General features: G+C 36.5%; 3 protein-coding genes across 4 annotated transcripts; all 3 read right to left on the reverse strand.

Moving 5' to 3' along the window:
- Positions 1–261: 261 nt before the first annotated feature.
- On the reverse strand, positions 262–7,243 carry LOC109111928 (probable RNA-binding protein 46). Of its 2 annotated transcripts, XM_042732514.1 has the most exons (7): positions 7,075–7,243; positions 6,270–6,434; positions 3,633–3,970; positions 2,954–3,083; positions 1,790–2,076; positions 1,270–1,675; positions 262–824 (listed from the first exon to the last, which is right to left on the reverse strand). In XM_042732514.1, the coding sequence occupies exons 2-7, from the start codon at positions 6,412–6,414 to the stop codon at positions 631–633; spliced, it is 1,500 nt and encodes a 499-aa protein (XP_042588448.1). In that variant the 5' UTR covers positions 6,415–6,434; positions 7,075–7,243; the 3' UTR covers positions 262–630. The 2 variants fall into 2 exon arrangements, with proteins under 2 accessions (XP_042588448.1, XP_018980474.2); XM_019124929.2 differs by having other exon boundaries at positions 1,270–2,076.
- A 2,873-nt stretch (positions 7,244–10,116) lies between these two features.
- LOC122138707 (lecithin retinol acyltransferase-like) lies at positions 10,117–11,391 on the reverse strand. Its single transcript, XM_042732615.1, has one exon. It carries the CDS (start codon positions 11,281–11,283, stop codon positions 10,768–10,770), a length of 516 nt encoding a protein of 171 aa, XP_042588549.1. The 5' UTR covers positions 11,284–11,391; the 3' UTR covers positions 10,117–10,767.
- A 451-nt stretch (positions 11,392–11,842) lies between these two features.
- Positions 11,843–15,223, reverse strand: LOC109085059 (lecithin retinol acyltransferase-like). The gene is made up of 2 exons (XM_042732732.1): positions 14,688–15,223; positions 11,843–13,664 (listed from the first exon to the last, which is right to left on the reverse strand). The coding sequence occupies exons 1-2, from the start codon at positions 15,213–15,215 to the stop codon at positions 13,512–13,514; spliced, it is 681 nt and encodes a 226-aa protein (XP_042588666.1). The 5' UTR covers positions 15,216–15,223; the 3' UTR covers positions 11,843–13,511.
- Positions 15,224–16,654: the final 1,431 nt, after the last annotated feature.

Below are 16,654 nucleotides of genomic sequence, written 5' to 3' on the forward strand. Positions count from 1 at the left end.
GGAGCAGGTCACATCATGAAGGCAGACATGTTGAGATCATAATGAAGAGTTTTGCTTCTGCATGATACTGCATTCATGTTGTTATGTATCTGTACAACTCAAAGATGACTGCCAAACAGGCCAAGCGCAAAATAAACAAATCAAAAGTGTATTAACTTAATGTAATGTCTGCCTAAGTGGTTATGATGTTTGAACATTTTTGGTCATTATAGCATTATCATTAACATTCTTTTTACGTCCATAAAAAATAAACAATCAAAATGGAATTATGAGATTTAATCTGCAAGGGAAATGTAACACAAAGTTGAACGCGCAACATTACCAACCCACTGTCGCATTATTAAGAATATGCATCCATTTTCTTCGTTTTAATAGCATAACAGGTTATATATTTTGTTTCTATTCAAACACTGTTTAACACAAGTAAATAACTTACTTAGGTAAAGAAACAACAAAAGTGGCTTGAATGTAATAATATGTGAATGGAGAAAAAAATCTTGCCAATGCTGCTAGTCATCCTGCTGAAACAGCACTAAACAAAAAAGTCAGTGAAACATTAAAAAAAAAAACGACTCATATGAACGTTTAGAAACACAGTAAAAGTAAGTTCACAAATACTGGATGGCTTGACTACAGGAAGGATGACTGGTTGGGAATGAAGAGTCTTTGGGCAGAAGAGCAGGAGATGGATAGGGGAGGTGAGATGGAGGCCATGGGGTATGCTGGGTAAGGCACAGACCTACATCCAAAGGACAGGAAACCAGAGCCAGAAGGTGCAGGAGGAGAAACATTTACGGGGGAGCCGGGGGAACTGACAGAGCAATCTGTTACACAAACACACACAGAAAAAACAACTGTTAGCATGTGCATCTGCAACACATCAATTTTGGATATATATCAGCTGAAATTTGATGAATGGCACTTATTTGAAATAAAAATCTTTTGTAACACTGTAAATGTCTTTACTGTCACTTTTGATCCATTTTATTGTCTTTCCCAAATAAAAGTATTAATTTCTTAAAAACTTGCTGACCCCAAGTTTTATAATTGTGCATGCTCATTCCGCTTCAACAAAATTGACAACTTCAAAAGCACTAATAATTAATCTTAAAATAAATATCCATTTATCAGCCTATAACATTAAAGTAATTATCATCTTATACTGTATGCATCAACCAGAATTTTAATGTCAGTGCATTCCTAATCTGTATAGAATGCTGCACAGGAACGAAAACTACAGAAACCAGAAAACAATTGAAATAAACTAACCCAGGTTCCAGAGTGCATTCTGGGCAGCAAGCTCCTTGGCGTCCTCCAGTATGGTGCAGGCTTTATCAGGCATGAAGCTGCTCCTGGTGCTGCTGATAACCACTTTGTAGATGAGCAGCATTTTTCCCTCTTGTCCGGCTAGGGAGTAGAGATGATACTCCGGCAGAGACCAGTCATTCTTGTGGCAGTAGTAATCAAGCAATGATACAGCTGAGCTCAGCTGGCTAGGCTTCAGGCAATTCAGGCTGACTGGGACCAAAGTGGATCCGGGTAGGAACGGATACACACAGCTATCTAAGTCTACTGCATACGGGCTGCTCAAGTGAGGCGGCAGGCTGACAGGCCGCACGGTTAACCCATCACTTACTGCTCCTGTTCCCAAGCCGATGGTCATGTCATCTCTGCTCTGGAACGAGAAGTTGGAATCACTGTAATTTCCAGCAGCTGCCGCTCCACCATAGCTATTCCGCAACCCAGATCTTTTAGTCCCGTCTTTGCTGACAGGCTTAGCAAGAGTCACCTCAACAGGCGAACCATCTATAACTTTCCCATTCATGGACTCGAGAGCTGTCAGGGTATCCTCGCGGTTATAGAAGTGGATGAAGGCATAATCTGTCAGCTTCTTAACCCGTTCCACAGAGCCAGGCTTCATGCGTGAGAACTCAGAGCGAAGCGTCTCCTCCGTGGTGCTCAACATGAGATTACGAACATAGAGGACTCGCACTCGCTGCATGGTTTCCTCATCTAATTCCTTTTCTGGTTCGGCCCAGTCAACCTGGATGGTGTGACCCCACAACTGAAATGTTCCTGAAACATCAAGATGACAATGACACACAGCAAGTTGCATGTTGGTGAAAAGACAGTGTCATTGTCAGGCCCTCAAGTGCTGCTTGTTTGCTTTCTAGGTTTTCATTTTAAGTTTGTTTACTGTAAATGTGTTTCCTGTTCAGAAGAAAAAGGGTAAAAATTGTCCATTAAACTAAAAATAACTCAGAATACACCCAGAATAGTATCTTGTCATGCTTCTCCAGCCACCTATCTGTCTGAAATAAAACTGATTACAAAATATCACATACATGATTTATTTCAATTAATTTTCCATGGATTTCACAGCAAAGATCACTTGTTTTACTTCCATAATCTGGTGTATCCTGAATCAACTAAGATATATTGAAATATAAAAATGACAGACTGCGGAATCTGAAATCTGAATTGTGAAAAGTTGTCATTACATTCACTAGTGGTCAGAAGTGTGGTATAATTAAGATTTTTTCATGTTTTTAAAGAAGTCTCTTATGCTAACCAAGGCTGCATTTATTGGATCCAAAACAGTGATATTGGGCGAAATTATTGTACAAAAAAAGTTTTTCTATTTGAATATATTTTAAAATGTATTTTTTTTCCTGTGATGGCAAAGCTGAATTTTCAGCATCATTACTCCATTCTTCAGTGTCCCATGATCCTTCAGAAATCATATGTTGATTTAGTGCTCAAGAAGAATTTCTTATTATTATCAACGTTGAAAACAGTTGTGCTGCTTGATATTTTTATACAACATTTTATACGACAAATTTTATACCACGAATACAACCCCAAAAGTATGAGCAATAGAAATAGTGATGCTTGTCATATAAAGAAACACAAAGTATTTATATATATATATATTTCTACTGTGCTTTTGCACCTGGTATGAGTTTCCTGCGAGCCATGGCAGCTGCTTTGTGGGATTCATACTCAACAAAGGCAAAGCCACGATTCTTCATCCTGTCCATTGCACTGGGATACACAATCACATCCACGACCCCTTCAGTCACCTGGACATAGGATTGCAATATAAAAATGATTAAACATTAGTTTATAAATAACTGTTTTATTATTGTTTCCGTGATGTAATTAGTCAATTTCAATCAAGGTCAATTTGTTTTTTGTGTGTTTTTTTTCCCCACTAGACGGTGCTAGATAGTGTAACACAATGTCTTTCCTATTTTATTCCTTTCATATTGTATCAATATCTTTCATATTGTTTTAGTGAAGTGACCTGTGGCCAAGTATGGTGTCTCATACTCATAATTTGTGCTCTGCATTTAACCCATTCAAGTGCACACGCACAGCAGTGAGTAGTGAACAAACAAACACACCCTGAGCAGTGGGCAGTTGGGGGTTCGATGCCTTGCTCAAGGGTCTCAACACAGTCATGGTATTGAAGGTGGAAGAGAGCGCTGGTCGTTCACTCCCCCCACCAACAATCCCTGCCTGTATCAAGACTCGAACCCGTGACCTTTGGATTACAAGTCTGACTCTCTAACCATTAGGCCACAAGTTCTGTTTAGTTTCTAATATGCACAGTTGTGTGATATACTGACCTTCATCATCTCTTCTTGGATCTCCTCCTTTTTCTTGTCTTTCGGGATGGAGCCGATAAAAAGGCGACAGTTGTCTAGACTCACACATACTCCTATGAACTTTCCGGGCCGGATTTCATAGTTGTCTAGGAGCTGGATGGCTCGTTGGGCTCCCTCGCGTGTGGTGTACATGACGAAGGCGTAGCCACGGTTCTCCCCGCTGAACTCCATCATCAGACGGAACTCATAGATGCGACCAGCCCGCTCAAAAACAGGTACCAGCTCGTCCTCATACATGTCTCTTGGGATTTTACCCACAAACACCTCACAACCTCTTGGAGGAGGAGGGCCCTCCCAACCTGGGGGCGTATCACAGAAAGATCTTAACTTTAGAATCTTATCTGTTAGGTAACCATGGCAATATTAGTTAGGACAAAAGCTATTACAGAACACCATTTCCAAAGTGTATTATCTTATCTTGACTACGATATTACAGAGGCATCTTAACTAGTGGTTAAACGGTTCATAGTTGATCCGTGATCCGTTAATGATCCTCAAACAACAAAACAGCTGTAATAAAGATCTATATTTAATTTAGACAATGAACACTATGCAGTGTTATTTTCCCTAATTATTACATTTCTGTATTTGAATACTACCAACCTTATTTTATTTGTAACATATTCTGTTGTATTCATCTATGCGTGTAATTTGTGCATTTGTTCTTATTTTTACTGGCTGTTCTCTTGTCTCTTAAATCATGTTTAAACCTTCATAGTTAATCTAGTAGTATTTGCTGTGGTAATAAATGGAAAGCAAGTTAAATTGAAATATTTTTTTTTCACACCTTCAATCCCGTTTTGTAAACCAACTGTAAAACAACACGTTACATTAGCCCTTTTTGAGAATGGCACAACATTTATTAATCATACAAGATGAAGAGAAGCGAAGTTTGATGGTGGAGATATTTTTGAAGGACCCAAAAGATGTGTTGCTCTTTGATGATAAAATACTTGTAAATAATTACAAACTCCTACCACCATGATTTTCCAGTTAGTTCAAGATCAAGTGATTGCCAATCCGCCATATGTGCAGACAAACAAATGTTGTGCCTCACAGGACCACAGTGCTACATAAAGACAGATAGATATAACCCTATAAACATATATATACATAGAGCCTATATACAGTATATAGAGTTGACAAATTGTGACAAACATTACAGAGTCCCATGAGCTGTCACAGAGCACTACCAGTCATTCTGCAAGTTAAAAGCAGGCCGTTGTTTCTCCATTTTGATTTTATGCTTGCCTTAGCAGCCGCTTGCGCGTAGCTGGTTGCTTGGTAACAGACCTGTCAGTATCTAACTCGATCGAGCGGTTTAAGATTTCCTAACTAGACATACGATATAATTTTGTAAGATAAGATAAGAATCTTTAAACTTTGGCTACTTGCAAATCATATACTTATGAATCAATCTAAATCTAAACTGTTAAAGTCAACGTGGAATGGCATTTCCAGGTCATTTTAGGACCATAATATGATATGTAGTGGTATTAATCAAGAAAAAGCATGTGTTGGAGCTTGAACCTATCTATTTTGAATTGACTGGATTTTGAAAAAGGTGGTAACCAAACAGCTGCAGGTAACCACTGATTTCCATGGTACGGTAAAAATTCTATGGAAGTCAATGATTACCAACAACTTTGGTTGCCAAAATATCTCACTGTGTGAGAAGAAAGAATTTCTTACCATTTGGAACAACATGAGGGTGAGTAAATGATGAAAACATTTTCATTTTTGGGTGAACTATCCCTTTAAGCTTATTGTGAATTTGCAGTTAATTGTGAATACTTTGTCCCAGGATTTAGAGATTTAGAAAGACAAATGTAACTACAATAGTAGCCTAAAACAGGGGTTTTCAAACCTGTCATGGAGGCCCCCCAGCACTGCACATTTTGTATATTTCCCTTACTGGACACACCAAATTCAGATCTTGTGGTTTCTACTAATGAGCTGCTGAGTTGAATCAAGTGTGTTAGATGAGGGAGTTACACAAAATGTGCAAAGCTGGGGGGGGCTCCAGAACAGGTTTGAAAACCCCTGGCCTAAAATAATGCCTTCATAACTATTTAACTACTGGTTAACGGGAAAGTCCACCCAAAAATAAAAATGCTGTCATCATTTACTTACTGTCATGTCTCAACCTGGCTGACTTTTTTTCTTCTGTGCAACGCAAAAGAAGATATTTTGAAGAATGTTGGAAACCAAACAGTTTCAGTTCCCATTGACATCAATTGATTGGACAAAAAAATACAATGGAAGTCAATGGGAACCTTTTGGTCAATGGGAAACTGTTTGGTTGCCAATATTCTTCAATGTAACTTCCATTAAAGAAAGTTATACAGTCTGAAACAACTTGAGGGTGAGTAAATGATGACAGAATTTTTATTTTTTTTGGATATCTATCCATTTAACATTATTTTCCCTGTCCATGTGACCTATTAATACAGTATTCACGTGGACTATATATACAATATATACAGATTTATAGATACAAATTTACCCTACTTACTTACCTATGAACATATAGAAACAGCACACAGAAAACTAGCTAATGTAATGTAATGCAATGTACAGGTAGATTTTTTAGTGTACCTGGAGGTGGACCACCAAACTTTCTCTGACCATTTTCCTGAACCATGCTGTAGCCTGTCCTGTCCATCAGGGCCAAAAGAGCAGCTTCTTTAGAGCTGTCCATCTTACTGTTATAAGACTGCTGACTGGTGCTGCCTTCATCCATGACCACTTCAGAAAACAGTGCTACCAAATAAAATCTTTGTGTCAGTTTTTTCTCAAATCTATCATATTCGAGGCCTTTCAATTATCACACTTCAAATGACGTAACGTTACGTATATTCTGTAGACAAGCGGACTTTGAAGGAAACCTTCACGGTGTTACATACAAATGTCTCTATTTAATGATAAAATGTGATGAGTTATGAGATTCAAGGCTCACGTAGGAACGCAGCTTTGCAGCTCAGCTAAGTTACGTTAGCATAATTACACAATTAGCATAATAACTATACACGTCAAGCAACGTAACAACATATACGCTCTTATATTCATTTAATGTCTATTTATTTATGATAATAACAATACAACCTATTTTAATTCATCACTATCATATATAAAAACTTCGATACTCGTAACAAAAATCAAAGTCAAAATTTTGAGGTAACAACGTTCGTCATATTCAGGACAGCCAGACCATTTAAACGAGCGAGAACCTGTTAAAACGACCAAAACAAGTGTTTTTAGTCGATTACATTTTATATGCCAAGCTGCATGGGAATAATATTATGATCCGAGTAATGTGTGACAGATATCTACCAAGCTCTTGTGAAAATCATTGGAACTAATCTTCAAACTCATATTTATGTAATTAAACCGCTTTTCTTACCTTTTGGCCACTCAATGATTTAACAAACGTATAAAAATATGGGGATAACTTCGTGTGACGCTCGACGGTTCGACGCTGTTGACTATGTCAAACGATATTTAGGGTATTTCCGTAGAAGGGCTTCATTTGATCTACACTTTACACTTGCTATTAACTTTTCAACATTCAAGAGGAAAAGTGGTCATCAAAACTGAGGAAGAGCAGGGATATTTTTTTCACTTTGAACAAAAATGTCATAGGCTATATGGCATTTATTTATTTTAGTCTTTATTTATTTACATTAACTAACATACCATGGCTTTACAAAATATACTATGGAATTCTTTAAAGTACCTTCAAGTATTATATAAATAAACATGTACAGTACATGATCATCTTTAATTCTTAATAATTATTAATTTTTTTAACAGGCCTACTGATATGGCATTATTTTTAGTCACATCAAACAGTAAGAAAATAAATGATCTATCTGATGTACCTTAACATGACAGCACTGGAAAGTTCACATCCTTATGGGTTTAATCAAAAATTCTCCTTTTTCCTGATAAGTTTTCATTTAGTTACTATCTTGTTGTTGTTTTTTTTTAATGGCCCAAGAGGTGCCCCAGGATAATAAGGCACAATTTTGAACTCATTAATAAAATAAAATAAAATAAAATAAAATAAAATAAAATAAAATAAAATAAAATGTCCACTTCAGGATGCAAATAATGAAAAGGATGATAAGAGTTGGTAAAATTCCAAAGATGGACACAGACTCCATATAAAACATGATGAACGAGCACAATAGAATAGGGGCAGCTGTGGCCTAATGGTTAGAGATTTGGACTTGTAACCAGCAAGGTCACAGGTTCGAGTCTCGGTGCTGGCAGGAGTTGTAGGTGGGAGGGAATGAATGAACAGTGCTCTCTTCCACCCTCATTACCCACGGCTGAAGTGCCCTTGAGCAAGGCACTGAACCCCCAGTTGCTCCCCGGGCGCTGGATATAGCTGCCCACTGCTCCGGGTGTGTGTTCACGGTGTGTTCACTTCTCACTGCTGTGTGTGTGTGATCTTGGATGGGTTAAATGCAGAGCACCAATTTCGAGTATGGGTTACCATACTTGACAAATGTCATGACTTTCACTTTCACTTTCACTAGAAAGCTTAGAAGAGAGCTTGTCTTGCTGCACATGATCTTGCACACGGCTTTGCTAAACTGTTGAGGAGAAAACAAAGAAATCCAAAGTTAAAAATTTTTGCATTTGCATTCAGAAGAATCTAAAAAATTTAAATAAAATAAAAAATTAAAATGACAAATGTCAGCTGAGTAACTTAAAGGGATACTCTGCTAAATGTCGTTCCAAACCTGTAAAAGTTTTGTTCGTCTTCAGAACACAATTTAAGATATTTTGGATGAAAACAGGGAGGCTTGAGACTGTCCCATAGACTGCCAAGTAAATAACAGTGTCAAGGTCCAGGAAAGTATGAAAAGCATCGTCAGAATAGTCCATCTGCCATCAGTGATTCAACCGTAACATTATGAAGCAATGAGAATACTTTTTGTACACAAAGAAATAAAAAATAATGACTTAATTCAACAATTCCTCTCCTCTGTGTCTCTCCAAATCAGTGTCTCTCCAAATCCCACTTCTGAAGGGATGGCTATGCCCCTGTGACGAAATGTTAGCCTATAATACTTTTTAAAAACTCCTTTTTAAAGTATTGGCTTACATAAATTTCTACATATGCCATGCCATACCATCATTAAACTAGCATCTAACAATGGACAAAAGTCTTTTGTTTTGTTTTCTCTCTAACCTATGGTTTTCTAACCATAAAGGCTGCTGTGTAATTTGCCCCCTGACTAAGCATTTAAAGAATTTAGGGCAGGGGTGTCCAAACTCAGTCCTGGAGGGCCGGTGTCCTGAAAAGTTTAGCTCCAACCCCAATTAAACACACCTGAACCAGCTAATCAAGCTCTTAAACTCTGCAGGACACCGGCCCTCCAGGACCAAGTTTGAGCACCCCTGATTAAGGAGAGCATTTAAATAATCCTGTGAATGCACTTAAAGCAGATGTGCCAAACTCAGTTCCTGGAGGGCCAGAGCTCTGCAGAGTTTTGTTCCAACCCTGCTCCAACACACATACCATGTAGTTTTCAAATAAGCCTGAAGGACTTAGGTAGATCAGGTGTGTTTAATTAGGGTTGAATAATTGAATCAAATCAAATTTAATTGTGAATCAAATCGATTTGAATTGAATCGTTCTTAGTTTTCAAAAATCGTTCTTGAATCTAATCGAAAACCTAGGAATCATGAATCGAACTGATTCGCTGTCTAAGATCACAGCCCTACTAGATGACAGTAATATTTTTTTGGTGCTGCTTGGGTGGAATTTTTGAAAAGTACAACCACAGATTTCATGATTTCCATGGTTAATTTTCATCTAATGGAAAACAGATCATTTGCACAGCCTAAAAAAAATTCTCCTTTGATGACCCTGTTTTAAATTTTTGTGGAAAAGTCATGCTTTCACCACAGTTGTAGAGTGGTTAGTTTTTCTCATGCATGCTGTTGGAATATCATCATCTTTCTTTAGACTGAAAAAAAAAGAAAATATATATATATATATATGAATCGAGATGATGTGTTTGTGTGTGTGTGTGTGTGTGTGTGTCCATTGAAAGAGTTTCAAAGAGATTACAGCCTGTTCCCTGGAATCTGCAGATTAACATTCTTGCTCAAAACCAGCTGGAGCAACTCAATCAAAATATTAATAAATATAATAAAAGTACCACAAAAGTCAATGGTCAGATAGTTCAAATGCATGAATGATGTCTGTCTGCCCTCATCCACATCTTGGTTATCATATTGAATTTTCAGGTATTTATTTAAAAACATTCAGATATTTATTAAAAAAACATTAAATGAACCATTAAACATTGTTTAAACATTTTTAACTGAATATACTGAAACCAGCTCACATGAATATATATATATATATATATATAAATTTTACCTGTTTGTGAACTGAAAGTTTTGTGGACCTGAATGACTCTTTATATATACTATGTAAACAGATGTATTTGACTAATTTATTCCAATTCACATTTACTTCAGCCCTGCACTTTCACCAGTCATTCACCAACCTTACAAAAGAGGTGTATTTCTCAATTGCTGTAAATTTCTCAACCTGATTTTTCCATGTAATCTAATTTTTAAATGGAATTAGTGCTGTTGCCACATTCTTAACCTAGTTCACCAGCTGGTCAACATTACAATGCAAATTAATGTATTTTCATCCTAATTCCAAGAGTTTCAGGTAAATAGTCGATGCAATGTGGCTGAAAAAGTATCCTCAGTCACATCACACATGAAATGATTGAAAGTAGCAATACAAAAGTAGCAAATGGGGCAAAGAACTATATGCTTAATGAATTTTCAGACTCCTTACTTACTTTGGATTACTTTTATTACATAAATTCATGTTGACATGGTCTAACATTAGAAAATACATGTTTATTTAGCAACCCAACCTATAAGAAAGTCAAATCTGGTACTGAATACTGAAGTTCTTGGTACTGAAATTGTTGATAAAATGTAAAGATTTACAAATACCACAGAGCTTAGATGAATTATTTCAATAATATCTGATACAATTTATGACGCAAATTAACCTCTTTGATTTATACATTTACTGACTGATAGAATATCACAGACTGCTGATTTTGCTCCCTTTTTCTCTCCTGAAAAATCTCACCTGGTAGGTCTGAATGCTCATGCTTGTGCCATATCTGCAGTACATGACGTAATGCTCGCAGTTGTACCACAGCAGACTGTAAACCACAGACAAGAGCTTCTCGGCTCTCTTAACGACCTCCTCACCCTCAAATGGAGACCTAATGCACACCTTGTCCATGTGGTTGACCAGAATTTCTGCTCCATACGCAAAGTCCTCCACTAAGTCCACACGGACACCTGCTTTTTTTGCTATCACACCCAACATCAGCCTGTTGTTATTCACCATTTTCTCAAGGGCGTTCTTCTCAGTGGTCAAGACTGGCATGATATCAGGAATGAGGTGAGCCACACAGTTGTTCCCCAGATAAATTCCGAAATGTGTAAAGAAAGTGCGAGGGACCTCTAGCAGATCTCCTCTTTTGTACATGGAGATGTCATATTGGACCACTTGCTGCTGCTTTTTCTTTTTTTCAAAGTCTGTGGCCATAGCAATGTAAATCAGGCTGAGGAACTGAAGATATGGTGAGATTGTAGATGGTCTGACACCTGCAGGTTTTATCCCACTTGAGGCAGACTGGGGAGGGGCTTGAGGATTACAAACCCAGAGCTATTTTCAGAAAAAAACAACACATTACATGCCTAATGAAACAAACAATTCATAGTTACCCAGTGACTTTCTCACACTTTGTGGATTAAATTACCTAAGGTTTTCTATTTCTGTAACAAAGAAAGCCATGCTCGTTATATAATGAACAAATGTTGCGGCAATGACGATATATAATTCCTTAATATGAATTACTGATTATAGAACTTTTCAAGATTCTCCTTGGTTAAATAAAATCAACTCTTATGCTTGAACAGACAAACATAAATTAACAATTTTCAAAAACCACTGAAAAAAATTCAGTTAAATTGTAAAAATAAAAGTTCAGTTGTAAACTGAACTTTAAAAAATTGAATTTTATTTTAAATGTTGTTTTTTTTCTTTGGTAAAAATGTTGTTTATTTTATTTGGTAGGCAAAAAAAATATTATTATTAATTAATCTTATTAAAAAGTCTAATTTATGTTCATTTTTACTGCACAACCTTAAAAATAAAGGTTCCAAAGGGGGGTGGGGTGCACAGCAGTGCCACAGAAGAACCCTTTTGGGCTCCCCAAAGAACTCTTCAGTGAATAGTTTATAATTATTTCTTAGTCTGAAGAACATTTTAATAATCTAAAGAACATTTTTCCACTTTATAAAAAGAGGTTCCACGTATGAAAATGTATCAAAATGAAAAAAAGATATTAAGCAGCGTTGCAAAGTGCCCTCGCACCCAAAGCCACCTTCACTCAGTGGCCTTAGGAAAACAGTGAATGATGGAAAATATGGATTTAAAGTGGTAAATATAGGAAGAATGTGTCAAAGTCATTTATATATGTGCCAAACTTCCTGCTGCAGATGGTGGTGCTATGACTATAACTGAATGTTGGCCTTTAGATGTCTTCAGGCCAGGAGACTTATCAAACAAGAAATTTGGGGCAGATTGGAAATTGCATGTTTTAGTTTCCATTTCGTGTTGCCAACAGGCGGTGCTATCCCTATAACTGGATATTGTCACGTAGATGTCTTCATGCCGGGACACTTATCAAACGTGTGAAGTTTAGGGCATATTAAAAAAACTTCCTTTTCTATGCCAAAACACTGAACTTCGTCAGGCCGCAACGGATATGCCCTTTAACGTAAACGTAAGATCTTCGCAATTTAACATCATAAAGGTCTTAAGATTAGACTGACCAAATATTATGTTGTTGTCATTAAATCTCTAGGAGTTTGTTACAGCGTAAAACATGTCACTTCCTGTTGCCAACAGGTGCCACTATGACTGTAGCTGAATATTGGCATGTAGAACTCTTCAGGTCAGGAGTTTTATCAAACATATCAAACATGTGAAGTTTGGCCTGAGTTATAAAAATGGTGACACATTGACATTCATCAGGCTGCCACGGACACGCGGCGTCCTTTAACAAAAACTCAAGATCTTCACAATTTAACATTACAAAGGGCTTTTGATAACTAATTTCCTGTTGGGTCTCAGGTTTTGTTCCAAGAGACTTTTTGTAGGTATTGGGACGTTACATGTTTCCACTGAATGTCATACTTGTATGTAAAATGTTGCTCAAGGGGCACTTCATTGAAGTGTATTGGTGGCGCTATCGAGCCATTTTGCCTCCCCCCTTCTGAAACCCATATCAGACATACATTTTCGACACTTCAGGTGTGTGTGCAAAGATTTTGAGCATGTTTAAGCCCTAAAAAATGCGATTAATTTTGAATAACAATAATAAACAACTGAGCAATTCCAATTTCGTTGAAGGGCGTGCACCGCGGTGCACATCAGCCTGTATTTGTGCTAGAAATAGGCAAGAGCACATAAAACACCATTTTATCATTTGAATGTGCATTTATTTACTTGTTAACGCTGTACAGTATGTTTTTTTAAAAAAAGGGCGTTATAAAATATATACACCAAAGTAAAATGTTAATATATGAAGGTAAAAATAATGAAAAAATTAAGTTATCAATAGCAAAAAAATACAACTGTCAGTGACAACAATGCAGTGACATTCTATAATAAAGCTAAAAATATAAACTTTTGCTACGTTACATTGTTTGTAAGGGACGAACAATTTAACGTAGCAAAAGTTTGTATTTTTAGATTTGAAGTGTCTCTCATCCAGCCATCCACAAGATGAAAGGAATGATAAAAGTTGGAAGTGCGGTGGACGGCGCTATTCCAAGGAAAAACATGGAAAGCATTCCGATGACAGTGGTCAGAAGAACACTCCTCTGGTCCCGGATTACTGATTTTAAACTTTCACAGAACTGTTGAGGGAAAGAGATGGCACAGATGAGATTCGAGGCGCTAAAACAAACAGCCTAAACACAGTCATTTGCATCTCAGACGTGCTGCTATGTATAAATAATTAATAAATAATTAAATAAATTAATTAAGGTGTACATTTTTGTTTTTAAAGTAAACAATATATAGAAAGCTAACTGTGGTAAATGTTTTGGCATTGAAAAAAAAACGTGAATGAAAAAAAAAGAAATGTTGGCAATATCTTTACTTATTAGGCTATTTGAATTTTCTAAAAATGTTCATACTGATAATATTACAAATAACAGTGAAGCTATTTTAAACAAATATTATTATTAAACATTATTAAAAACGTTCGTTTGCAAATTTAAAGTCAGGTGACGAAAACAAAATGCAGGAAGCCATTTTGTTGTCATGTGACAAGAAAGATCGGACTGCCGAAGTTATAAATACAATTTTAATTTAAGGGGGAAAAAAGCAAAATAATAATAATGCAAAATAATAAGCAAACTTAAAAAAAAAAGTAAGAAAAAATCATATTTGTAAAAACAAACAAACAAGAAATTATTTTGTTACACTATTTTTCTAACGTTTTTGACATTTTAAGCTCAAATATTTTTTGGTACATAAACGTTTTTCAAAAGTGTATAATATTACATTTCTGAGAATGTCTTTAGACTCTTTTTAACGTTAATTTCTTTGAGATATATAATCTACATAAAGTAATTAATATATTACATATATTACTTTTAAAAATATTTAAAGTAATAATAAAAAAAAGAAAATTCTTATCGGCCGTGTGCAAACTTGCATTTCATCTGTATTTTTATATTTTATTCTTGCTAAACCTATTTTTAAAAGAATCTTGCTAATGTATAACTGTGCGTAACATCAAAAGAATAAAGTAAAAAAAAAATCGGTAACATTTAATTATTAAATTAAATTAAGTTTCTCTACAGGCTGTGGATCTGAAGTATGCGCTCGTCGATTCACAAGGAAAGTGTGCAGAAGAAACCAAGCGCGTTTACCTGCTCTGTCTGCAGGCTGACCGCTGTCCCGTAGCGGCAGTAAGTGACAAAATGTTCGCAGTTATTCCACAGAAGACTGTATGGAATATGACCAATAAGTTTTTCAGCTCTTCTGGCGACCTCCTCGGCGGCCAGCGGCGGTCTTCTCAGGGTAGTATCCATCGTGTTGAGCAAAATAGGAGATCCGTAGGCAAAATCCTCCACCGTGTCGACCCGTATTGAGGCATACTTGTAGATCACACCGAGCAGCAATCTCATATTAGTCACAACTTTCTGGATTTGAGATGTGTTGCTCGTCAGAACCGGCAGAATGTCAGGCATGAGGTGTGCAACTCTGTTGTCACCGAGATAAATCCCAAAATGAGTGAACAAAGTGCGAGGAACCTCCAGCAGATCCCCGCGCTGGAAATAAGTGCTCTCCTCGCGGCGTGTTGGGCATTTTTCTTGTTTAGATGAAGTTGTGCTGAAAAAGTTCAAATGTGCAAGAAAGAAGGTTTTCTCCAACAGCAACGCAAGGCAATCTAACATTTTGCTGCTCAGGCTTCACTTCCCCGCTTCGTTTTATTCGGAGCAGCGGTCCGTCATTGCGTCACTGCGTTGGAGGAAGAGCTGTAAAAATGTAAACGACTGTAAACAGGGAAGAAAAATAATATAATAATGGTTTAATGTAAGTGTACGTTACCTTATCGTAAAATGTAGCCTATAATTTGGACACATATAAGAAATGTTGCCTTAACTAAGTTTGTGTTTGTTTTTTATTTTTGTATAGATTAAATTTATGAGTGGAAGTAGCGCTTATTATATAAAAAAAATGAAATAAAGGTAGGCTCCAGTCTACACCCTTTTCAGTTGATATGTGAAATTATGTATAAATAGTATTTATGTATAACTTTGTATTTATTAGAATTTATGAGGACCTGAATAAAAATCTTGATCATGATGAAAGTACTCATTAATTTTAATTTTAGAAGTAAAATGCCATCCTGTAATGCTTATACGGTTTTATTTTTGACACAAAAATTCTGGTAAAGTATGAAGAATACATGTTTATGAAGAATACACTCAAAACATTATCCCAATTTGAGTACTGCGTTTGTGTGTGTGTGTATATATATATGAGATTATATAACTGAGAAATTGTTAGTAAATTTTGCAAATAATTACAAAGAAATGGCAAGTAACCATGAACTTTTTTTTTTTTTTTTACATATAAATATTTAATTTGTCTATTGATTTATGTTTTAATAATTTCATTCTGAACTCAAACTTTGTACTGCAAATCTATTTAATTTGTTCTTATAGCTATTGGTCAAAAATGAACAAACAAACTAGTTAAACAGAAGGTCTCTGAGCTCCAGAAGTGTCTGGACTTTCTCTGATGTAGGTATGTACAGGGTAGATGAATGTGGAAAAAGTGAGAGCAGAAAGTTTGGGTAACGGTGGTTTGAAGTTGAGAGCTAGTTCATGCCATATGGCAATAATTAAAGTCCTCAATACATTCACCCAGACCGCACCAGACAAGAGCTCCTTTTACCAATAGACCAGTTTGCGGGACGTGCAGACCGAGCACGTCAGCACTGTATTAAAAGTCCTCAGAAATACAGCCATCACGTTTGTAAAGAAGGAGAGGGTTGGATTTTTATTGAGTTTAGTAGGAATAGTAGTGAATACCAATAGCACTAATGGTCTAAACAAAGAGTGTCAATGGAATGAAAACAACTAATTGTCTTGTAAATAGTCCAGCTCCATACAATCCTTAATGCAAAGTTTATAAAACCCACACTGAGCTTAACGGGACATTAAGTGGTAAAGTGTTAGCAAAATGATGCAAAACAGTCTTAACTCAGAGATAAAGAAAAGGATTAAAGCTGCCCCAAAAAGCCGCCCTCCCCCTGAGGTTCACTTTTGTGGGACAGCGATGATGGACAGGAGGAGAAATCAGTGTCACAGTGGTAACAAAGGTGTCC

This window comes from Cyprinus carpio, chromosome A1 (genome assembly GCF_018340385.1).
Source record: "Cyprinus carpio isolate SPL01 chromosome A1, ASM1834038v1, whole genome shotgun sequence".
NCBI classification, from domain to species: domain Eukaryota; kingdom Metazoa; phylum Chordata; class Actinopteri; order Cypriniformes; family Cyprinidae; genus Cyprinus; species Cyprinus carpio.